Genomic DNA, 26489 nt, shown 5'->3' with positions numbered 1-26489 from the left:
AGAAAAAGTGTATGACGTTTATAAAGAGTACTTTAGCTATTCAGAGAGAGAGGATTGAGCTTAATTTGAAAACAATACCCTCAGCACTGACTGAGGGAGGATTTGCAAGATCAGAAGAAAAATACAGCAGCACAGTGCCTTGTATAATTCCCAAAAGGAAAGCTGATCTTTTCTTCAGAATGAAATTCAATAGTAGTGTTACTGGAAAGGAATAAATAATGACCACTTTTATCATATGTTAAGAATTCACTTATAAAGACTGTATTGCATAATAGGGCAATTTTCAGCACTCACTAACTGTGCAAAGGAATAGGAATTATCTTCCAGATTAAGTAGTTGTGGGGACATAGGAAGATGTATTGACCTGTTAATTTAGAACACCTAATTAAACAGTTCTTGTGGCAATCATAGCCTGTTTTGTGTGTGTGTATAGGACAAAGCCATTTCACTTTCTTTTGTATTATTGAAGATGAACATATTCTTCTTTCTTGCGGTCTTGTTTAGGTAACCGATTGTGGTGTAAAAGATCAGTGGACTTTTTTTTATATTTATTTTGTCCTGTTGCTTGTTTGTTACCTTAAAAATGTTTTGCAATTTTCTTCTGTGAGTGATTGGATTGCAAAGGTAAACATTGTAGATGAGGGTGGAGGGGAGGAGGAAGATGTTCAGCATTCACCCACCTCCCCTTTCAGCCTATTTTAAAATTCAGGAATGAGCAAACGGAAAGAATAGCAAACAATACGGACACGCATCTGACGTTTAAGCCCTCCTCCTAGTGCTTTTTATGTACATAGCCAGAAGCCGCTCAAGCAGCTGCAGCGCGTTAGTTCCAATAGTTTAACAGGCAGCTTTGTAGCTCTAACAGAAAGCCGTACTAACGCAGTTTCTTCCCTCCATGTTCACTTGCAATGATAGCTAGTAAGTGATTTTTAGCAACGGGATTGTCAGAGGAGTGGTAATGTTTAATAGGTTTCGGTGGAGGAGTTAGTTGCTTTTTTCTTTTCAGATCATTATCTATAAAGAGACGCGGAGGGCAGGCAACACCATGTTGAAAACAGAATAGGCTGCTGAGTCGGAGTAGAAGCTCTGCACGGTTCTCTGGAACTGAATTAACAAGGAAATATTTTAAACAACCAAAACAAATATCACATTACTGTATTATTAAAGCTACTTGGGGAATATGGCTCAGCAGACAACAAGCCCAGACACCTTGACTGTACCTGAAGTTGATAATCCACAGTGCCAAAATCCATGGCTGAACGAGGATCTTGTAAAGAACCTGAGGGAAAACCTGTTGCAGCATGAAAAGTCCAAGACATCCAGGAAGTCTTCGTCTGTTTCACCCAGGTTCTCTCCAGTCACTTCTCCTAGAAATTCTCCAAGGCTCTTACGCAGGATGCTTTTGAATAGCAACGTACCAAAACAGCGGCGTTTCACTGTGGCACATACATGGTAAGAATTGTGCATGTTGACAGAAGAGATTACATATAGGGTTAACTTTTGGCCTCTGTAGCAGAGCAGTGCTTACTTTTGCATGGAAAGCTTTTTTTTAAAAAAAATCTGTATTGTTCCAGCATTATTCCATAAATGTAAAATAATTCATAGTAAATCTGGGCAGGAATCTTTCGGATGGGTGTTAAGAATAATTTAAGAGCGCCAGTCACTCAAAGTTGACGTCAGGTGTGAAGTTTATCAAAATAAATTCTATTCTAGATATACAATGAGAATATACAGTATTGGTGTCAGGATGACTTTTTCTCTTTGATTTTCTTAGGAAATTTCCTTCTCCCCTGCTGCCCCCCACCCCTCAGGCATTCAGACAAGGACAATAAAAAGTAAATGTATTTGACCTTCTGCTGTTCAAGTCAGAGTGACTAGGCAGAGATTTTTGTGTGTGTGTGTGATTTTTATCTTTTTAAAAAATTGTCATATTTATAACCTCCTAAGTAGAAGATTAGGTCTCCATAGTGTTCAAATTTAGTAGAACTTGGTGGTAGTGGAGGGGCTAGTCCTCTGTATGGAGTAGTTGTTCTTGTTAAAATAATTATTGTAATAAATACAGGAAAAGAGAAAGTAATTCCCCATGTTAAATATTTATCACTCTTTTGATGTGTGTGGTTAGTTAGATGAAAAACATTCATATGCATTGAATCCCTCTACTGTGTACGAATAGTATGCTTTCATATTTATTATCTTTCAGAATGATAATTGTATTCTTGTACTTCAAGAAATAATGCACTGGTATTTGCTGAGATGGTCTTGTCATCTTTGATATGCTCTGTCTTTGTGGTATCAGTGTAAAGGGAATAAGCTTACAGCAGAAAGTGATGTTAAAGGGTGGCATGTTTTAATCAGTGAATGGATCAGTAATATTGATTTCATTAGTTGAATTAAATTAATTGCAGAACGTAGCCATCTGTTTATGCATTGTGGTGAGTGTGTGCATATACTGCAGTTTGTGTGTGTGTGCATACGTAAGTATAACAGAAAGTGCATTTAATGTAGAAATGGTAAAATGTGCCTACGGCCTAACCAGAATCAACAATACATGTTAAAATGACACACATGCAGCATAGCGACCAGGAAAGGGATTTAGACATTACTGTAGGAAGATGACTTAAAGTAATTAGTGAAGTGTGTGGATATAGTGTTGAGAAAAAATAAAACAAAAAACAAGCAAGATTCAGGAAGGCATGGAGAATAAAAAAAATAATCAAAAGAACTGCTGTTATACGGGGTGCTTGTTTAGATCTGCATTAGAATAACAGGGTACCTTTCCATTGGAGAATATTATTGCTCCTTGGAGAGGAGAAGAAAACAATGTTTCCAAAGTTTAGGAATGTTTGTTTTCAAAGAAATTTACCTGATAAGAAGGCATTACAAATACGTTAGAGAAAGCTAAATAAAATTAAGCTTTTGATCTTTGATCAAAAAAGATCAAAAGATCAAAAAATTGATCTTCTCCCCTTGATCAATGTACATAAAGTCCGAAAAATATCGAACTGTTCATATTAGTTATGGGTTCAACAACCTGGTGAACAGCTTATAAATGAGTAAATCAAGGTAAAAACTGAATTTGGATAGAATTGTTTCCACAAGGGTTGAAACCAAAATTAATTTGCCAAGAAAAGTCAACAAAGAAAATACAGTATTTTTTGGTTTGGGTTTTTTTTTTTTGTAATAAACTTGTAAGAAGTTGAGCAATGGAGAATGCTTAGTATCTCTCAATTGACTCTCTCCTGTTGAAGCTATTCAACTACGTATTACTCAACAGTCATTGGAGCAGGAATTAGAATCTGGGTGTCCCCCTTCCTAGCTGAGTGCCCAGCCACCTGACTATAAAGTTTCTTTCTCTCTCTGGCCCAATGGCTGTTCAAATATTTTATACAAAGTGGAACAGCTTCAACAGGAAAGAATGAAAGAGACTCACCCTAGGTCAGGGGTTCCCAAACTTGGTTCGTGGCTTAGAATCATAGGGTCGTAGAATATCAGGGTTGGAAGGGACCTCAGGAGGTCATCTTGTTCTGGATAAGCCCCCGGGAATGGCGAACTGTGTCCACTGGGAGCTGCAAGCGGCCATACCTGTGGATGCTCAGGAAATGCATCCGACGAAGTGAGCTGTAGCTCACGAAAGCTTATGCTCAAATAAATTGGTTAGTCTCTAAGGTGCCACTAGTACTCCTTTTCTTTTTGCGAATACAGACTAACACGTCTGCTACTCTGAAACCAGGAAAACAAAGTGTCTCCTGGCCCACCAGGGGCTTACCCTGAACAAGCTGCAAACCAAGTTTGGGAACCCCTGACCTAGGTCATTCTCCTAGGTCTTCTGCCAATTTTTTTTTTTTTTTTTTGGTTCAGCTCTTTTTGTAATGCCAAAGTGAAGGCAACAAAAGCAATGAATTCTGAAAGGCATTGAAAGTTGTCAGTGTGGAAGTCTAAGGCAAAGTACAACATGGTGAAATGTTCTAGCTGTACCTAATCTGGAAAGTATTGTTGCACCAGTTAACTTGTAAACTATGGGAAAAATCTTCACCCCTTCTACCCCCACTCCAGCCCTCTTTCTCCAGGAAAAAGAACCAGCAAGGTGTGAAGGGGCCATAAAAGCCCTATATCTGGCCGAGTGAGGATTCCCCTCATGCAGACACTTTGAAAGACAGCCGTAAAACTGCTTTCCAAAGACAAGCCCTAGCCCTTCTTACGTGGTATGCCAGGCCAGAGCTAAAGATATGTTTGGGGCAAGATTCCAGGCAAAACTGTGGCCAGTGAGGTAGCCTGGGGAGTCTGTCATAATAGGATATGTCTACGCTGAAATGTAATGAAGACATGGCAGCACAGGATTTATTGTGGGCTAGCTGCCACCGGGGACCCTGGATATGCACTCAAGTTGCTGGCCTGAGTCAGTGTCCATGCTGCCTCATCATCACTGTTATTGTTACCAGCACCAGCGCTACCTAGATTAAAGCTAGTGTGGGGAAGCCTACCCATGTTAAAATTACAGCTTAATTTATGGTAGGGATGTACCCTTAGGGCCGAGCACAGAGTCTCGCTGTAACTAATTAATCCTGAGCACTACCTTGGAGTGTTCCAGTTTAGGGTTGAGATTCTGTCCTTAAATGTCCCTTTACATGTTGTAGTGATATCTACCCTATCACTTTTAAATGTAAGAATCGAATGACAAATCTTGAGATTAGAAAGGCAAGGTCGGTGAGGTAATATCTTATATTGGACCAACTTCCATTGGTGAGAGAGACAAGCTTTCGAGCATACACAAAGCTCTTCTTCAGGTCTGGGAAATGTACTAAGGGCTTGTCTACACTTAAAACACTTGCAGCAGCACGAATGCCACTTAGCACTTCAGTGTCACTACCTGGGCCGATGGGAGGGGTTCTCCTGTCGGCATAGGTCCTCAAACTCTCTGAGAGGTGGTAGTTAGGTTGACAAGAGAATTCTCCTGTCAACCTAGCGCTAGGTACACTGGGGGTTTGTTTAGCTGTGTTGCTCAGGGGTGTGGATTTTTCACAAGGCCTCAGAGTGTCACAGCTAAATACAAGGTGTAAGAGATTGTTTCGCATAAGTAGTTAACGCATTTCAAGAAGGGACCATTCAAGGTGAAAATGGCCTGGTAACACCTGACCGGTCATGTGGGGATGGGGGAAGGGGAGGGTGAAAAAAAGCTGGGGATGGGGGTTAGTGGATTAAAGATTGTTGTAATAAACCATAAATCCAGTGGTTATGTTTACACTGCACTTTCATCGGTAAAACTTTCTCCCCCTGACCGACAAAAAGTGCCGGTGTGGACAGCACTTTGTCAGTGGGAGTCACTCTCCTGCTAACAAAGCTACCGCTTCTTGTTGGGGGTGGCTTTATTTTGTTGGCGGGAAAGCTCTCTTCTGCCGACAAAGAGCGGCTACACTGCTTACCCAGTGTCTCTATTGAGTCCATGGTTTTTAGTGTCTAGCAAAGGTATGAATTTAAAACAGGTTAATCTTTTAAATGTGTTAACTTTTGAGGATAAGGACTGAGAGGTCACATATAGAGTGAGGCAGTTAAAGCCTGTTGAAATAAGCATCATTTATCCTTCTGTGGATTATCTTCCTGATTTGTTTGTGTATTTATATTTACTGTACATTTTCACTGGCTGGGCACCCCATATATCTTGTATTCTCCTTTTCCATACCTCCGTTTTTCTGCCCAGGGAATACTATGGTCTTTAGATTAATTTTTACATGGTGCTGCTCTTTTCCTCACATAAATTATTTGTTTTCTACTTCTTGGACTGTTTCTCCTACGTTCTCGGTAGGTGACTTGCATTTTCACTAGTTCAGACAGTGGAAGTAGCTGCAACACTTATCTGACAGATAGATGAGACATAAACTGTAATAAATCTGAAAGTACCTTGTTTAAAACTACATCTACCAGATGTTCTTTTTTGTTTTCTTCCTTTTGGATACCAGTCACGCTGCTTGCTTTGTTCATATGATGCCTTCATAAAGGTCTCTGTGCACTTTCCAGACTTTTAAATGCTTGGTAATAGTACATCTGTTGGTGTTTTATATTCCTATTTGGAATGAAATGGACATCAAACTTTTTAAAAATATTGCCACGATTATTCTTCTATAAATACAAATTATGTACAGACTTTGTGTTAATATTGTTGCGATTTGAAATCTGGTGAAGCACTTCTTTTACTCAGACTATTCCAGGGGTTTATCAAAGCAAAATTCTTGTGGAGAATGGGTCTTTGGTATTTTTTTTATTTATGCTGTTTCAAAATCCATCAACTTTTGGTTAGAATAAGGAAAACAATATTACTGATAAAGCCTCTATCTCTACCTTTGCTTCACTGTAGATCTTTTACCTAGAACAGTGGTTCTCAAACTTTTGTATTGGTGACCCCTTTCACATAGCAAGCTTCTGACTGTGACCCCCGCTTATAATTAAAAAACACTTTTTCATATATTAAACACCATTATAAATGCAGGTGGCAAAGCAGGATTTGGGGTGCAGGCTGACAGCTCATGACCCCCCACATAATAACCTTGCGACCCCCTGAGGGGTACTGATCCCCAGTTTGAGAACCCTGGACCTAGAACCTTCTCCAGCCCCTCTTTACTGTCTTTCTGCTGGAGATTTAAAGAAACAGTACACATCCTCACCATATCCGATTGGTTTCTAGCAAATATTCACAAAACTAAACCCTCATAGCAACAAATATGACAGAATAGCAACAGCATCTGCTTCAGAAAAGAAAACTAAACAGAAATACTTTTCTAATAACAGATATATTGTTCATTTGATCAAAAAATAAAAGATGAAGGATGAACCTTGAATTTAATTTATAAAATATAGATTACTCAAGGCTTCTGTGACATTTAACTGAATCAGTTAGAAGAGGCTTTGCAATTCACAAGTATCTTGAAACATGTTCTTCATTTGTGGTGTATTGTTTCATTTTTACAGCTATTCAATGCTTTCTGTTTCCTTGCCATCAGGTTATATCAGATGAAGTCTTTGAGAGAGACTCATCCACATATAGCTGAACCTTAAAAGTCCTTTACAAGTAAAGTGATTTAAAGTTTTTTACAAAAATAAATAACCTTTTGTGCCTGAACCTGTTGAGAGAGTATTTGGCTGTCCTTCAGTCAAAAAAGGAGAAAGGTGGGCCATTTCCAGCAGTTAACAGGAACGGGCCATTAACTGTTAACTGCTGGAAATGGCCCACCTTGATTATCACGACAAAAGGTTTTCTTCCTCGCGGCCCCCCCCCCCCCCCCCCCCGCTCCTGCTGGTAATAGCTCATCTTAAGTGATCACTCCTTTTCTCCTTACAGTGTGTATAACACCCATTTTTTCATGTTCTGTGTGTATATAAATCTCACTGTATTTTCCACTGAATGCATCCGATGAAGTGAGCTGTAGCTCACGAAAGCTTATGCTCAAATAAATTGGTTAGTCTCTAAGGTGCCACAAATACTCCTTTTCTTCATGGGGAAATAGTTTTACTTTGTGTAATGACCCATCTGCTCCCAGTCTTTATTCAGACCTTATTTAATGGTATGTAGTTTGCAAATTAATTCTAATTCAGCAGTTTCTTGTTGAAGTCTGTTTTTGAAGGTTTTTTTGTTGTAGTATTGCGACTTTTAGGTCTGTAATTGAGTGACCAGGGATTGAATTGGAATTAATTTGCAAACTAGACACCCTCAGTAGGGAATAGAGTACCCTGAGGACATGTCAAAGAAGAACATCAACAGCACATGGAAGTAGATACTCTGGGAAGTCCTATCGCATAAATACTTGGGAACGAGAAGGAACTGGACAGCCAGTTACATAAATATGGTTACACAAATAATCCCCCTTTAAAATAATAGAATGACTGATTAGCTGTCTACAGGATCTAAACCGTGTGCCATCCCAACCCTTTTGCAGGGGAAAAACACTGTTAGCTGCCATTGCTATCTGACATGCAGACACAAACCGTGGTACTTACCGGTTACAAACTATGATAAATTGTTGTGTGGACAGGGTTGTAGTGGCATAATTTCCACCACCACTCATCCAAATGTGTGGAAGCCCTTTCATGTGAAGAGGATGTGGGTTTTAGTGAGAGGAAACAGCTGATACTGCATAGAGTGATGCTCTATCTCTTGTTAACCCATAGAAATCCCCATGGAACTCCTAGTGGAAGATACACTAACCCCATTGTTAATGTCTGTAAAACCCTGCTTTAGGGAAAGGGGAGACCCTCTGTCCAGACCTGGGGTCTATAGGATTTATCCACCAATCATGGGACATCCATGGGATTTAGGACCATGCCCCCTGGCCCAACCATGGATATGAAAGTCTCGCACATACCAGCTGAAAGATTTGGTGGAACTCTGAGTGAAAACTGGTGTTTTTTCACTTAATTTTGTCCTTTCTATATTTTTATATAGGAGGGCATGACATGGCTTATAATTTTTTTTTTTGAGAGGGGTCTTCCATGTTCTCTTGAGGGGGAAGGCTATTGAACTTAATTTTTAATCACTAGTCTGCTATAGAAATCTAGCTAATATTTGTTTGTGAGTGGTAGGTCCTTCTGACCTATGTAATTCTAACAGTATGTGAGCTGGACTTCCAAATAGAAAAGTGAAAGTATGAGGGTTTGATAGGAGTTCCCTCTATGATAGCAGAGAAATTACTGAATAACTTACTCATGGCTTCGAAACAATGTTATAACTAATCCTTCCTAGTCTAATGGAAATAAAAATAATTAACTCATCCTGAACCTCCATGTATATAATTTCAGACTTGGTAACATGAAAATTACATAAACTTTGAACAATTAAAAAAGGAATATGCTATTGCAACATTAATGGTGAAGACTTGAAACTTACAAAGGTTAGACATGTTAACTCTCTTTCCCCCAAAATATGCATTATATTGTTTTACCGCTTACAGCATGTTGCGTTCATTTTAATGCCTTATAATATTTAAGTTACAACAGCTGTGAGAATTAGCAGGTACTAAAAGGTAAAGTAACCCTGCTAGTTTGTGTTTGACAAAGTCAGCCATGTAAGGATTCATAGATTATTAGTCTAAAAGGAACTACTATGAATGATCATCTAATCTGACCTCATGTATAACATAGGTCACAGGATTTCCTTAAAATAATTCCTGTTTGAATTAGATTATCTGTTTGTTTTTTTGTTTTTTTTAAATATCCAAAATTGATTTAAAAATTGCCAGTGATGGAGCAACTACCATTGTCTTGGGTAAGTTGTTCCAATGGTTAATTACCCTGTCTGCTAAAAATACATGCCTTAGTTCTCGTCTAAATCTGTCTAGTTTCCACTTCCAGCCATTGGATTGTGTTACACCTTTTTCTGCTAGACTGAAGAGCCCATTATCAAACTTGTTCCCCATGTAGGTTCTCTTAAACTGATCAAGTCACCCTTAACCTTTGCTTTATAAGCTAAATAGTTTGAAATCTTTGAATCTCCCACTCTATGGCATGTTTTCCAATCCTTTAACCATTCTTGTGGCTTTCCTCTGAAACCTCTCCAATTATCAAAATCATTTTTAATTTATGGACTCAAGAACTGGACATGGTATTCCAGTAGCAGTCAAATCATGCCATATAGGGAGGCAATATAACTCCTCTACTCCTACTCAAATTTCCCTTGTTTATATGTACACTGATCCCATTCTTTTGGACTCAGTATCTAACTTGGAGTTCATGTTCAGCTGATTATCCACTATAATCCCTAATTCTTTTTTCGAGTTATTGCTCTTCAAAACAGAGTCCCTCGTGTAAATATGTATAAATCTTTGTTCCTAGTTGTATGCATTATATTTAGCCATATTAAAATACATATTGTTTGTTCTCACCCATTTTACCAAGAGATCCAGATCAGGCTATATAAATGACCTGCCTTCTTCATTATTTACTACTCCCTCCACAATATTTGTATCTTCTGAATACTTAATCAGAGAGTGTTTTCTTTCATTTCTAAAAATGTTAAATAGCAGACGGCCAAGAATCAATCTTGCTAGATATACAGCTGATAAATGATGATTTCCTGTTTAGAAGTTACGTTGTGAAACGAGTCATTTTGCCACTTTTTAATCCATTTTTAAAATGTGCCATTTTAATTTTGTATCATTTTATTTTTATAATCAAAATGCTGTGTGGTACCAAATCAGATGTTTTACAGAAAGTCTATATTACATTAACACAAATACAGTTATCAACTAAACTTGTAATCTCATAAAAACATCCCCAGTTAGGATTATCATTAATTATATTACCTTGTTTTAATTCTTTATTAATCTAGCCCCATATCAACCATTCCACTATTTTGTCCAGGATCAGTGTCAGGCTGACAGGCCTGTAATATCCTGGGTTAATCCTCACGGCTAGTTCCCTCCTAAATGCACCCTATGCTGCCCCTACCTCCCAGCCCCTTTTCCCCTAGCTATCTCTAGGATGGATGGGTATCAGGCTTGTGGAAAGGGATGGGGGAAAAGAGGGAGACCAGTTGCAGAGAGAAAGATTTGACCATTTCCTAGCTGTGTGAACAACCCCGCTACATGTGTGTCACATTTGTGCATGTGAGAAAAGGTTTGTGAATAGATTAGAACTGTGAGAATTGGTGATTTGCGGGGGGGGAGGGGGCCTTTATCTGGAAGTTCCAAAAAATCAAAGAAAAAATTTTTCAAAATTTTCATTGAAAAATGTTTTGGTTGAATGAATTATTTTAAATAAAATTGAAAGAAATTTCAAAACAAAAAGTCATTTCAAATCAAAACATGTCATTTAAAAATGCTGAAATGTTTTTACATTTTCAGAATATTTTTTCCAACACAATTTGGTGACACTGAAACAAATTTGCAAAACATTTTGGTGTTGCCACATATGCATTTTTTTTTTTTGGCCAAAAAAATAGTTTCAACTGAAAAATTTTGCCCCGTTCTAGAATGAATACTTCAGAAGTTCAAACCCTACAGCTTTATTCTCAGATCCTATGGTAGCCAGACTCTTCTTTTTCTCCACCAAGACTCCCCCTGTAACAAAGGAAAGAAAAGAAGTAAGGCCAAGTAGAGTCTTGGCTAGAGGAGTCAAAATAGCCTAGTTAATTAATTGCTAGTAAACTTGTAGAAACTGTGAGGCCTTATTAAAATAAACACAGGTGTATATATAGAGAGACGTATGTAAACATGGCAATTTAAATTTTTAATTAATTTAATATTTTCACATGGGGAAAATTATTATCTTGATTATTAAAACCCATAATGATCAGTTTTCTTTCTACTATATGTATTTTTGGACAGAACATTTTCCTACTTCTTTGTATTCACAATGAGTTAGTAAAATATATATGATGGGGTTTCTTTGGTTGGTCTTCTGTTTGACTTGCTTCAGCCCTTTTGGTGACTTTTTTTTTAACTTGTGTTTTTAGTTTTTTTGGTCTTATTTTGTATTCTGATTCCATTGAATGATAGTTTCAAAACTACAAATATGTAGTTTAGTGACTGTGAAAGTATTTGTACTCTGTTATATACAGTACTTCACTTTGAATTCAACCAACCTGTATCTCCACCCATCATAAATATTCTTACATTGACTTTGGCACTTAAATACCAAATGATATGTGCTTTAGAAATACCTTAAATAGATCTTGGTAGGGTGTGCCATTTAATTTTCAGGATTTAACTGCCATAATAGCATTGATAAACTCCATGGTTTTGTTTATTTTATGTTGCACAATATGCTTTTTACTTACTGACTTTTATCTCACTCTTTTTAAAAAAAAAAAAAACCCATCAACCTAAGTAGTCAATTATAAATAAATAAAAATGTCCCTTCATAACAGGCTATCCAACACTATTGATGTGACTATACTTTGTTGAAAAAGAAAAGGAGTACTTGTGGCCCCTTAGAGACTAACCAATTTATTTGAGCATAAGCTTTTGTGAGCTACAGCTCACTTCATCGGATGCATACTGAGCTACAGCTCACTTCATCAGATGCACACATGCATCCGATGAAGTGAGCTGTAGCTCACGAAAGCTTATGCTCAAATAAATTGGTTAGTTGCTAAGGTGCCACAAGTACTCCTTTTCTTTTTGTGAATACAGACTAACACAGCTGTTACTCTGAAACCTATACTTCGTTGGTTTCACAATCTTCTGCTGCTGCTTAAACTGATTATAGCACAGAAATATATATTTTACTTTCTTCTGCTTACCATCAGTATATTTTCTTTAAGGATATTTAATGGATATTTACCTGTCCTTTCCTTTTGCCCTGCTTCACCACTCCTACATCTCAGGGAGCCCAAATAATTACAGATTGATACATGTGAAGCATTTCAAGAGAGAGGTTCCATCAAAGCAGAGAGGAGGCAAAGTATACCAGTAGATTAGAGAAAGGCGAGGGATCATAAACAATGCACACTCTGCTTGCTTTTATTTGACAACAGAAAGGGATCTAGAGACTCATGCAGTGTGTCACTCAAGCTTCATAGGAAAAACCTAAACCTTATACCATCAGAAAAGAATATTTCAAAGAGTAGCCATATCACACTATGATTTTAGCTAGATGTGTGTACATGTGAGTGAGATTAAAGGCAATGTTTAAACAAGCCATAGATGTAAAAAAAAAAAAAATTACAGTAATTTGCTTTTAGAGCTATTAAAATAAAATGTACAGCTTTGTAAGAGATGACAGTTTGAATGAGGTGAAGATCAGAGTTGCTGTTAGCCTTGCCAATACGGGCAAAATTGTATCTGTTTTATCAGGATAATAGTTTTCTCTTTGTCTGGAACTACTAGATTCTCTGGGTTTCCTCTACCATACCCTCCCCTTTCTAAATCACTGAACCACTTGGATCACCTTACTAGAAAAAAAATTGTTTTAATTAAAGGTTTAAACAAAAGCAAGGTGACAACCTACTGATCATATAAGGTTCTATTCAAGATAAGTTCAACAGTTCTGTAGTTGAAATGTTTGCAAACATAATTCTAATTCCACAGCCAAAACAGTTTCTGTCATGTTTCTATGGACCCAAAACACCTACTCCTAACAGTCCTTGCAATCTCTTTCTCCAGGCTAGTCATTTTGTGGAAGAATTTCTCTGTTATGGAAACTAAACCATTTTGATAGACTTTTGACTAACAAACACTGACACTAAGAAAGGGCTCTGTGGCAGATTGGCAGCATTCCTACAGAACCAAGTTTTTAGAAGATGATGTAAACTGCCTGTTGATTTACATGTGTAGGGGGCTGTTTCTGACATTTACCTTTTTCCTTAAAAAAAAAAAAATTAAAATGTCCTTTCCCATGGGGGGGAAAGCATAATATGCATCATATTATTAACCAGTTGAGATTAGAGGTTTACCTTTCACTTGGTCTCTGCTTCCTCTGTAAAGTATATAACCATTTCGGCTCACAGCATCACCAGATGCCATTGTTTTCCATTAGAGTGCCTTCAGGTGCCCACCAACAGTGGAATATATGTTTGAACACAACTGATATAGCAGTAACTGTGAACTGTGCACACATTCAGCTGAATAAACCAGCAAGGGGCAGAAATATGCTCCAAGACATAAATGGTATATCTTCACTGCAGTTAAACACCTGTGGCTGACCCGTGTCAGCTGGCCTGGGCTTTGGGGCTGTCTAATGGTGCTGTTGATGCTTGGGTCTGAGAGCCTGGGCTCTAGCCCAAGTCTGAATATTTACTCTGCAGTTAAACAGCCCCACAGCCTGAGCCCCATGAACCCGAGTCAGCTTACATGTGCTGGCTCTGGGTGTTTAATTGCAGTGTAGACATAATCAAATGGTTCTTGACACCTAGTCAGGAAAGAATTCAAAATGATAATGCTCAGTGATTGATCTTATACTCAGTACAAATTTAAATAGACTTAGGGTTTGTCTATATGGCATTCTTTAGCCATGACACTGCAGTTGTGCTAAGTCTCTGTTTAACAGCATGAGGGATGAAGCTCCTTGTACCCATTCCCTTTTGTGCACCTGCTCAGGGACAGCAGGGCAGTCCTTAGGATTTATGGGGCGCTACACAATATTATTAAACAGGTGCCCCTATGCCCGATGGCACCTCGGGCTCGCAGCCCAGGTTGGGGAGGGACAAGGCAGCAAAGGATACCGAGACGCCCAGCCCACCTCACAGTTTCCTGCAGAGACCTCCGTACCCTCTTCCTCACATAGAACGTGTGATGCTGGCGCATTCGGCTCTGTGAATACGGCTCCTACCTACGGAGACTGCAGTGCACACTGGGTGCTGACCTTTCCTCTTACCTGCTGCCATGGGCGGGGGGTGAAGCTGCCGCTTGGGGAGGCTAGCTCCCCAGCCCACCTCTTCTGCCTGTGGCCCCACCCATACTCCACTTCTGCTCTGCCCCAGACCCCGCCCCCACTCTGCCCAGGCCCAACCCTCTCCCCACTGCCTTCTTCCTCTCTTCCCTTCCTCACCCCCTTTCAGCCAAATCCCTGAACCCAAATGAAGCAAATGACATTTGAAAAAACCACTCTTCTGCAATTTCTTTCTAAAGAAAATGGAGCATGTTTTCCACTGCATGCTAGATGGTGAAGACTGGACATGCAGAAGGTACCTAATTAAAAGCACTAAATTTGGGAATAAAAAAAGATTAGTCACAGGTTTTTTGATATACTCTGAAGTTTGTCAGAGATTTCTTTACAAAAACTTCGTAGTAAGGGCAAGTCAGCTGTCCTGCTGAATACAACATTAAATATTATTGACTACATGATGCAGCTCTTCTGTATTACATTTTTTTAAATCCGTATTTCTAAGCTGATTTTATATTTTAAATGTACTCTTTAGCCTTCACAAAGTAATCATTCCAGATTACTATATATTTAACTCACTGAAACAAAGACATCATTTTAAATTAATCAGTCACAGAGATTTAGTGTGTTCATAACAATGTTCATTGCTTTTAGAAAACGGGAACATTAATGTACTTTGTGTGATCTCCATAACAATAGACATGTTTCTGAAGTTTCACCAACTTTAAAAAATATGTTTCGAAAGATTTTAGGCATAACAAAGGATTGTATATCTTACTAAGGTACGGATTTTGCTGGAGGGTTCTCTTAAAACTAGTTGATCAAATAGTCAGAAGCAAAGAAAGGGAAATGCGTTTGTCCAGCTATCTGGAAGGAAAGGGGTGTTGTCCCTTTAAGGGCTCTCTTCAACAGGGTGGTGAAGGGAGAAAGGGATAGACAGAAAGGACTGGAAAACTTTGGAAGCAAGTTTTTTGTACTATAGTCTTTAGAATTAAAATGTGTATTTTAGATAAGGGTGGCCTTTTGAAGGATTTATTTAAAAAACTGTCTGAAATTTCAAGCATTTAAGGCTCAAGATGCATACTCAGATTGTGCATCTAAAAATCTATGCAAGGATTTTTGGAGAGATGTGATTTTATAATCTTCAGAAAAAAGAAAAGGAGCACTTGTTGCACCTTAGAGACTAACCAATTTATTTGAGCATAAGCTTTCGTGAGCTACAGCTCACTTCATTGGATGCATAAAGTGGAAAATACAGTGAGGAGATTTATATACACACAAACTTTGTGACTTTGTCCTCAGCCATAACTATTTCACATTTGGGGACAATGTATACCTTCAAATCAGCGGCACTGCTATGGGTACCCGCATGGCCCCACAGTATGCCAACATTTTTATGGCTGACTTAGAACAACGCTTCCTCAGCTCTCGTCCCCTAATGCCCCTACTCTACTTGCGCTATATTGATGACATCTTCATCATCTGGACCCATGGAAAAGAAGCCCTTGAGGAATTCCACCATGATTTCAACAATTTCCATCCCACCATCAACCTCAGCCTGGACCGGTCCACACAAGAGATCCACTTCCTGGACACTACTGTGCTAATAAGCGATGGTCACATAAACACCACCCTATACCGGAAACCTACTGACCGCTATACTTACCTACATGCCTCCAGCTTTCATCCAGACCACACCACACGATCCATTGTCTACAGCCAAGCTCTACGATACAACCGCATTTGCTCCAACCCCTCAGACAGAGACAAACACTTACAAGATCTCTATCAAGCATTCTTACAACTACAATACCCACCTGCTGAAGTGAAGAAACAGATTGACAGAGCCAGAAGAGTACCCAGAAGTCACCTACTACAGGACAGGCCCAATAAAGAAAATAACAGAACGCCACTAGCCATCACCTTCAGCCCCCAACTAAAACCTCTCCAGCACATTACCAAGGATCTACAACCTATCCTGAAGGACGACCCATCACTCTCACAAATCTTGGGAGACAGGCCAGTCCTTGTCTACAGACAGCCTCCCAACCTGAAGCAAATACTCACCAGCAACCACACACCACACAACAGAACCACTAACCCAGGAACCTATCCCTGCAACAAAGCCCATTGCCAACTGTGTCCACATATCTGTTCAGGGGACACCATCATAGGGCCTAACCACATCAGCCACGCTATCAGAGGCTCATTCACCTGCACATCCACCAATGTGATATATGCCATCATGTGGCAGCAATGCCCCTCTGCCATGTACATTGGTGAAACTGGACAGTCTCTACGTAAAAGAATAAATGGACACAAATCAGATGTCAAGAATTATAACATTCATAAACCAGTCGGAGAACACTTCAATCTCTCTGGTCACTCGATTTCTGATCTAAAAGTGACTATTCTTCAAAAAAAACTTCAAAAACAGACTCCAACGAGAGACTGCTGAATTGGAATTAATTTGCAAATTTGATACAATTAACTTAGGCTTGAATAGAGACTGGGAGTGGTTGAGTATTTCCCCTTCCCCCCCCCCCCCCCCCACTGTTCCTCAGACGTTCTTGTTAACTCCTCGAAATGTGCTGGAAATGGCCCACCTTGATTATCACTTCAAAAGGTTTTCTCTCCCCCTACCCCACTCTCCTGCTGGTAATAGCTCATCTTAAGTGATCTCTCTCCTTACAATGTGTATTTTTTCATGGTCTCTGTGTATATAAATCTCCTCACTGTATTTTCCACTTTATGTATTTTCCACTGTAGCTCATGAAAGCTTATGCTCAAATAAATTTGTTAGTCTCTAAGGTGCCACAAGTACTCCTTTCCTTTTTGCGAATACAGACTAACACGGCTGCTACTCTGAAACCTATAATCTTCAGCAACACACTAATGAAATATTTTTAAAGCAAATTTGAAACTAAGGTCCTGTAGACTAACATGTTCTCAGTGAATATTACAGTAATGCATAACTGTTTTTGTCAGTAAATTCAGAAACTGACAGTATATACCCAGGGGTTGGCAAATGCCTATAAAGTGGCTTCATTACCACTTTAATGGCTCTTGAACAGTTTCAGTGTTGTGCTAATAGGTCTGGCAGGCTGGAAGACTTTTTCACTTTTAAGTTACAAGATCCCCTCCTGAGGAAGACTCACCAGGCTGCAGCAGCTAGCTGTGGGAACCTGCAGGAAGGGTCAGAACAGGGATAGGAAGTGGTGGAAGGGTGGGCACTAAGACCCAGGGGTGCCCCAAATTTTCGGGTGCCCTACGCATCCGCATATTCTGCATATGCCTAGGGATAGGATGCAGTATAACACCATTGTAGCAAGATAGCTGGCCTATTCAATTGGAACTGGGCTCAGTGCTCCTGTTCCAGTCCAGGTGTTCCCAGTGGGCCCAGGTAAGGGCAAGGCAGCCTTTGGGGAGCTATAAGAAGCCTGGTGAGATCCAGTGAGGGGAACAAAGTCAGTCAGGAGTCATGAGAGGGGCAGACAAAGCAAGCTGAGCTGCTATAGAAAGGTGGTTTCTGGGAGAAGGTTAAAGGCAGGAGAGCAGCAAGAGTGGTTTGCTGACTGGTGTCCTCAACTCAGAGAGCTAGGGTTGAAGGGAACTGAAGGCAGAAGGATCAGCAGCAGAGGGAGATGCCTACCTGCTCAAAGCCAGAGAGCCAAAGCCAAGGGCTAGAAAGGGCTGATGAAAGGGGAAGCAGTGGACGGGCTTATCCGCCGATGTCTCATTGCTGGAGAGTAGGGCCAAGGGGAACAGTAAAAGGAGAGAGGCTGTGGAGGTCCTGCTGGGAAAAGCAGGTTTCACCCTAGAAGGAAGGGCTGGGGTGGGCATCCTGACAATGTCTGACAGAGTCCATCCATGTATGCCAGAAGATGCCGGAATGGGGCAAGTGTTGTGTTAATGCCCAAGCGGATATATGACTTTTTTAAGGACTATTTTCACTGGTGTGATATTGTCTTTGTTTTAAAACTTTTGTTATGGACTGCTTGTACAATGATTGTTAATACACTATTGTGGGATTGGAAGATAAGCTTCTGTGGAGTTACTAGGGATTTAAAAGGGAAACTGAGGTGAGAGGCCACATGCAGGGCTGCCCTGAGGTGCCTGGGAGGGGGCCTCATGTTACAAATGTGTATTATAAATATTTTGGTTAACTTAATACACTGTATTAATGGCAGATAAATATTAGAGTGGAACTGTAAATGAAATTTTAATAGGCTCTGTTATCATTTCTATTTATCTACTATTATGATTACTATTACTTATTTTTAGTGTGCAGCCCAGAATTCTCACAGAAGATAGAAGTCCTGCTATGACAGGCTTTGTACAAATGCAAAGGTATACAAAGGTATAATGCTCCAAATAACATGATTCTTATGGGAGAGAAAGTGCGTGAGATAAAATCATAGAATTGTAGGACTGGAAGGGATCTTAGTAGCTCTCTAGTCCAGTCCCCTGCACTCAAGGCAGGACTAACTGATAACTAGACCATTCCAGGCAGGTGTTTGTCTAACCTTTCTTAAAGTTCCACAACTCCCCAGGTAATTTGTTCCAGTGCTTAACCACCCTGACAGTTAGGAAGTTTTTCCTAATGTCCAACCTCAATCTCCCTTGCTGCAATTTAAATTCATTGCTTCTTGTCCTATCCTCAGAGGTTAAGGAGAACAGTTTTTCACCCTCTTTCTTGTAACAACCTTTTATGTACTTGAAAACTGTTATTTCCCCTCTCAATCTTCTCTTTTCCACACTAAACAAACTCATTTTTTTCAGTCTTCCCTTGTAGGTCATGTTTTCTAGATCTCATCATTTTTGTTGCTCTTCTCTGGACTTTTTCCAATTTGTCCACATCTTTCCTGAAATGTGGTGCCCAGAATTGGACACAATACTCCAGCTGAGGCCTTATCAGCATAGAATAGAGTTGAAGAATTATATCTCGTGTCTTGCTTACAACACTCCTGTTAATGCATGCCAGAATGATGTTTGCTTTTTTTGCAACACACTTGACTCGTATTTAGCTTGTAATCCACTATAACCCCCAGATCCCTTTCCGCAATACTCCTTCTGAGGCAGTCCTTTACCAGTTTGTGTGCGTTCAACTGATTGTTCCTTCCTAAATGGGGTACTTTGCATTTGTCCTTACTGAATTTTATCCTGTTTACGTCAGACGATTTGTCCGGTTTGTACAGATCATTTTGTATCCTGTCCTCCAAAGCACTTGCAATCCCTCCCAGTTTGGTATCATCTGCAAACTTTATAAATGTACTCTGTATTCCATTATCTAAATAATTGATGAAGATATTGAACAGAACTAAACCCAGGACCCATCCCTGCAGGAATACACTTGATATGCCCTTCCAGCTTGACTGTTAACCACTGATAACTACTCTCTAGGAATGGTTTTCCAACCAGTTATGCACCCACCTTATGGGAGCACCATCTTGACTGCATTTCCCTAGTTTGTTTATAAGAAGGTCATGTGAGACAATATCAAAAGCCTTACCAAAGTCAAGATATGTCACATCTACTGCTTCACCCTGTCCACAAGGCTTGTTACCCTGTCAAAGAAAACTATTGGGTTGGTTTGACACAATTTGTTCTTGACAAATCTATGTTGACTGTTACCTATCACCTAATATCTTCTAGGTGTTTGCAAATTGATTGCTTGATTATTGACTCCGTTATCTTTCCAGATACTGAGGTTAAGCTGACAGGTCTGTAGTTCCCTGGTTTGTCCTTATTTCCTTTTTTATAGGTTGGCACTATATTTGCTCTCTTCCAGTCAGGGGTGAAAGTAAAAATTCTCTTTTACCGGTATGGGGCAGGGGACAGCTTTGCCCGCCCAGAAGGGGTGGGGCCATGGGTGGAAGGAGCGGGGCTGTGGGGGCAGTGTCCCCCAGCCTCCTTGCCTGTGCCACCAGCAGTGACTTAAAGGGCCCGGGGTAGCTGCTCCTTTTGGCCCCCCCGCTGTTGGCAGCCTGGGGGTGGCAAAAGGGGCAGGAATGTTAAAGTGCTGCCGCAGCAGTGCTTTAAGCAGGGTCCTTTTGCCGTGGCAGCGCTTTAACGTCGCTGCCCCTTTTGCACCCCCCATCAACGGCACTGCCAGTAGGGACCCAGCAGGGCGCAAAAGGGGCAGCGACGTTAAAGTGCAGCTGCGGCAAAAGGACCCTGCTTAAAGCACTGCCGCAGCAGTGCTTTAAAGTCAGAAGTACGGGCTGGGACAGGCAGCCACTTTTTACTGGTATGCCGTACCGGCTTACTTTCACCCCTGCTTCCTGTCCTCTAAAATCTCTTCTGACCTCCATAAGTTTTTGAAGATAATTGCTAATGGCTCAGATATCTCTCACCCACCTTGTCGCTAATATCCTGAGACTGACACAGCTACAACTATACTATATCATACATGATTCTTAAGGGAATTCTAATGATGGCATTCTTGTCTTTATAGTTGGGTATTTGCTAGCTTTTGTGTATTTTCAGGGGTTTATAACTAATCCATGAAACCAATTATTTATTTGTAAATTAGAGGGGAGAAACATGCTGTAAGTGTTTTGGTTGCACTGAATCATGGCTTAGTATCACAGAAGTCAGAAAATAAAAAGAAGCCTTAGCTCCTTTACTTCACATTCCCTCCCCTCATCAGTACAGGATTATTCCCTGTGTGGTGTTCTTCATTGCTTCATCCAATATTTTCAGACTGTTTTTTAATATCTCTTTGCAAGAATCAGCTTCCCTTATCTTCTGCCTCATTTTCCCCACTACAGACTCACATAGTTCACTCACAGTCCCTTCATAGGAACTAGTTTATTTAACAAAATAGAACAGTTCCATTCAATAAAATCTTCCAACACAAATATCCACAGTTCTCTATAGCCTTCTCAAATCTGACCTCTACCTGGCCTTTGCTAAAAACATTCCCAACCAAGACCTGTTCCCTGCAGGTATTTTTCAATTTACTGGTGCAGAGAGCCTCTTTCACAACCCTAGGTCTTCTCTTTGTTTGGATGAACTCCTTCTTATACGTATCACCACTTCTGTGTTGCCATCACATAATCCTTGGCGACCTGACCCAACTGGCAGCTGAAGACTTGAAACAGGACACTGGGCACGCTCATGCACCCTGTACATTACATAATGATTTTTCATTTTAAGTTAACCATTTGAGTGCTTAGAACAATAAAAATAGACTAATGTCTTTGAGGGATTTTTGATTTTATATATATATAAGCTATTGTGGGTTCAGATCCTTCCACTGTCTCTTTGCCATCCACAAGTTTCTTGTTCCTTATTTTCAAGACTCTACACAAGTCAGTTCTGTCCTATAGCATATCTGTTCTAATTTCTTCAAACTTCCAAAACTTGCTGCAATAGCTCTTCCTGCTCCACATTTCTCCCAACTTTCTTGGTAGTCATCTTCTACTCTCATCTCTCTTCTCCTGTGTTGCCCAATATGTATGGAATTATTCTTCTGCAGGGTGCAGCAGGTTTTCATCCTTTACTTTTTGAAATTACCCCCGAAAACACAGTGCCATCATGAAGATTGAACATTAAACCATCACTCATAGAAGTGATACTACTTTATTTAGGAATAAACTAACACGCTGCACCACTGTGTGATGCATTCATCTCCCAATGACCTGGTACTTTAGTTCTGAATAGTCATCTGTTTACCTTTTTAGATTGTAAGCCTCTTGAACAGTGACCCTGTCTCTTCTATATTCTGTAGTGCATCAAACACTTTTTGTCCTTAGCAAATACCTTCCTGTTTTGTTTTAATATAACACAGCCACAACTAGATTGGGGCTCCATTCTGCCGGTTAGGTACAAACCCACAGTATGAGACAGTCTCCTGTTAATGATATTGATTATTTAATTTAGACAAATAATCATTGTGCCTGCTGAGCAAATACTTATAACCAAAATCCTTATATGGAGATTTTTGTGGACAATAGGCTGCCTAAATAAGCACAACGAAAGCTTATGCTCAAATAAATTTGTTAGTCTCTAAGGTGCCACAAGTACTCCTTTCCTTTTTGTAAATAAGCACAGAATACTTAATATTGGGTGTATTGCCACTGGTCCTCAGCTTGCATGATGCACAACTTACTGTACTATTAAATATATTAGCTTGTCTGGGCCAAATTAATCTCTGCTGTAATTCTACTGACTTTGGTAGAGTTATGCTAGGAATGAATTTCACCATGGGAGTATATTTTAGGAGTATTACTTAAATGAACCAATAAATTCATTGTTTAACTTATTCCTTGTTTTTCACATGTATGTTCTGCTGCTTCCCTCTTGGCTGTGTATATGTGAGGAATATGTTAATGCTGGGGCTAAAACCAATAACCTTCATATCCAAAAGAAGTAGCGCTCAGCTAAGGAAGAGTCTTTATTAGGTGTTTGTGAGAATAGTTGCTTAAATCCACTAAAGTCCTTCAGCTTGTAAAGAACAAAATCATTACACCTGGAGTTTCTTATACCCCTTCAGCTGAGGTAGGTTTTATCTACCAAAGAGTTCATAACAGGCACTTGTAGTCATTTTCCAGCTTTATCGCAACAACGTGTATCAGTGTGTAAAAATGTGAGCAAGGAGGAGTAGAATTTTTAAAAAGACATTTTAAGATTACAGCGTGTTGCCAGCTAGCTTCAAGTGAATAGACTTCCGTTTTGTTTTAAGGAAGGGACTTTTTGTACAATGACAGGAAACCCATATCTTTTTGTTTAGGAGACAACATAGCCTAGCAGATAGTACACTGGATGGGGGAGTCAGGAGACCTGAGTTATGCATCCAGCTATGCTATTGACTGCTCTGTAGCTTAATCTCCCCACCTGTAAAATGGGGCTAATAGTTGCCCAGGTTTAAGTGCAGAGAGGTCTATATGTGCAGAGAGCAAGTGAAACAGGAAAGGCACATTGATTTTGTATTTTCTTTATTATAGAGGAATGTAGTGTCAGAAAAAAACTGATCAGGAAAGAATAAGCCTTGGAACTCAATTGGCAAAGGAATAAAAAAAAACAAAACAAACCAAAGATAAATTATTCACCCTCAGTCATTTAAGCTGTATTTTGAACAAGAGACTGTGTGTGTCCAGAATAAGTATGCAATAACTCTCATGTGAGGTTAATTTCAGTTTTAGTTATTTAGGTTTTAATTTTTCTAGTGCAAAATGTTGAGAAATAAGTTTTGCAATCTAAACTACTCTCACATAAGAGCTATGGTTAATGGTACAATAGGCTGTTGTTGAAATCATAATGAATGTTCCATTTTTGAGGCATCACTCTGAAGTTCACTTAACATACCCTTTGCTGTCAAAGTATAATTGACTTTTCATGAATAGACTTAGTGATGAGGATAGCACTAAATTATTTAAAAATGTAAACATGAAGAGCAGACTGACATCCATACAAAACTGCAGATTAACATAGCTAAATTTTCAGGTTCAAATGTTTTACAATACATGCTATAAAACTTCCAGATGTTCATGGTGATTGAAATGAAATTACAAATAAAATAAAAATAGGCCATAAGAATCAAGTTATTTTAAGGGGGTTTGTTACAATTTAACACAAACTAAATGTTGAAACATACTTTGGGAGAGTGTATTAAAAACAGTCTTTTTGATCAACTTTTTCATAACTAATACACTGAAAAAGGGAAAAAGGCTAACATTCAGTGTCTAATGTATTATTTGGAAATAAATCAGCGAGAGTTTGAATATTTCAAATAGTTAGTTAAATTGTGTTATCTGAGAAATGGTTAAAAGAACATTCATTGGCCAGTTAGTATTTGGAGCTTCTGCTCATATTGTCATCTATAGTGCCAAATGTGGGTGGTAGCTTTTGTGTTGTGGACTGTGGTTCACTAAGAACTAGATTGTGGCCACAATATTAACTTCACATACAGGTTGCCAAACACTAGCAATTTGGCAAAGTTGCATCACTACAGTCAAAAGGGGAAGGACTCCATGTTCCATTACTACTTCTAATTCTTTGAAGACATCTAGTCCCCCAAACACTAAATTTCTATATGATGAAAGTGATTGTGCTCAATCTTTCAGAGAGGATTTCAGTGATGTGCATGACCATTTAATTGTAGCAAACAGTCGGAAATGTGCATCTAAAGGCAGCTTACATAGCACTGAAAATGCATCTTTGTGTCTTTTGGCTGTGCAAACCAGATACATGCTGCTGCTACTTGCATATATTGGTAATAAAGATCACCATCAGTCCAAAACAAATGAAACAAACTCAATCAGGTTTAAAATCTTAATTTAAAACTGTAATCCAAATGGCTGAATAAACATAAAGCAACGTCATTGTGGATTTAAAGAGTAAAAAGGGGAAGGAATGTAAAATCCAATTAGGTGACTTGTAAAATTTGTTTTGCTTTATCAGATCTAAGTTTGTTATATTAGCTAGAGTTTGGTCAATACAATTAGCAGCTGTTTCCATCACACCCTGTTGGCAATCAAAGGTAATATCTTTGTTGTCACAGATTAAGTTGCATATAAACAGAAAATAAACAATAGAAACTTTAAAGTGGGATTCTCAACATTATAGGAATTTACAAACAAATTAAGTGGCAGTATGTTGGCTCAAGTAAGAAGTTGTGCTTAGAAACCTTTTCCTTAGCTTGCCAATGAGAAAACAAGGTTCTCTCAAGATTCAGAATGAGAGTATATATTTCACAACAGCCATTTGAGTGAGAAAACAAACACATCGTAATATGGAGTGACATTTAATTGCCAGCTGATAAATTTATTCTACCAATTAGTTTTGATCCACCTTTTATGAAAATAAGGTTGTTGTACAAATTAGATTAATTATTTTAATGGAGTATAATTATTATAGCTCCTCTATACACCAAGCCTCTAAAGTCCCAGAGGCGGGTGCTTTAGCTGGTCGGCCTTGTAGGCACTAGCTCTATAACCACTCAACCACATGCCTAAAAGGAGAGGGTATGTTACTAGGGCTGTAAGAAAAGGGAAAGGTGGTAAATACCTTAGCTACTGTGGCTCAAACCAGTGGTGGCCCTAGCCGTAAGCAGACTAAGGAATTGCTTAGGGTCCCACACTGCTTATGAAGCCCCTGATTATACCCACAAAACACCATTCATCTTATTTAACATGAACTTTTAAACAAGTGTATTAGTATGTATTGTGTTGGTATATTTTTTGGTTTGTTGGAAATAATGTAATTAATATTATTCGGAAGGAATAAGATGGGCCCACTAAAATATTTCTGCTCCGAGCTCCCAATGGGCTAGTGAACTGCCTAAGGCTTAAACAGTTATGGTTAAAAGTGAGCAATAGTGGTCCTTATTTTGGGCTCTGAGAACAGTCCAGTCGAGGGCTAGGGCTCTCCTGGAGAGGACACTCTAGGCAATAGGTCAGCCTCTGTTCAAAGCAGATAGGAGCTTGCAGATTTCCAGGCCAGGATCACTTAGTGATGCATCTCTGACTGGGGGCCCTCTCTGACCAGTCTCTGCTGCTCCCAATGAGTCCCACACAAACCTGGTCCTGGCTGCATATCCAGCATCACACTTTGCTTTTTTACACAGTTCCCTTGGGGGTTTCCCCTGTGTCATAACCATTCAGCTCAGGGTAGCCTAGAATTTCCCCTTACCTGTAAGGGCTTAAGAAGCTCAAATAACCTGGTTGGCACCTGACCAAAAAGACCAATGGGGAAAGAAGATATTTTCAAATCTTGGGGGCTTTGTTTTGTGTGTTCTCTTGGGAAGCAGAGAAGCATCAGGTCAGAAAACTCCTTCTCCTATAAACCATCGTAAAAGTCTCTCCTATTACAAAAATTGTAAGTAATCGCCAGGCAAGGCATGTTAGATTATCTTTTGTTTTGCTTTTGAATTTTTCCTTTGCTGGAGGTAGGTTTATTCCTGTTTTTTTTAACTTTGAAACTAAGCCTAGAGGAAGTTCTGCGGTGTTTTGAATCTTTTGTTTCCTATAAGGTTATTTTCCATCCTGATTTTACAGAGGTGATTTTTACCTTTTTTTTTTTTTTTTTAAATAAAATCCTTCTTTTAAAGAACCTGACTGATTTCTCTATTGTCCTAAGACCCAGAGTCTGTGGAGTCTGTGATCACTTTGTAACCAATTGGTTAGGATGTTACTCTCAAGCCTCCCCAGGAAAGGGGTATAAGGGCTTGGGGGGAT

At 39.4% G+C, this 26489-nt stretch overlaps 1 protein-coding gene across 1 annotated transcript in view; it reads left to right on the top strand.

The window, feature by feature from the left end:
• Nucleotides 1–1176: 1176 nt before the first annotated feature.
• PDE4D (phosphodiesterase 4D) overlaps nucleotides 1177–26489 on the top strand; it is a 670100-nt gene continuing 644787 nt past the window's right edge. Inside the window, exon 1 of the mRNA XM_077816883.1 lies at nucleotides 1177–1452. Coding sequence (XP_077673009.1) covers nucleotides 1181–1452 — 272 coding nt within the window. The 5' untranslated portion in view covers nucleotides 1177–1180. The remainder of the gene's footprint in view (nucleotides 1453–26489) is intronic.

This window comes from Eretmochelys imbricata, chromosome 5 (genome assembly GCF_965152235.1).
Source record: "Eretmochelys imbricata isolate rEreImb1 chromosome 5, rEreImb1.hap1, whole genome shotgun sequence".
NCBI lineage: Eukaryota > Metazoa > Chordata > Testudines > Cheloniidae > Eretmochelys > Eretmochelys imbricata.
The sequence above is the reverse complement of the archived record's forward strand: the minus strand, read 5'-3'. Positions and strand labels throughout refer to the sequence as shown.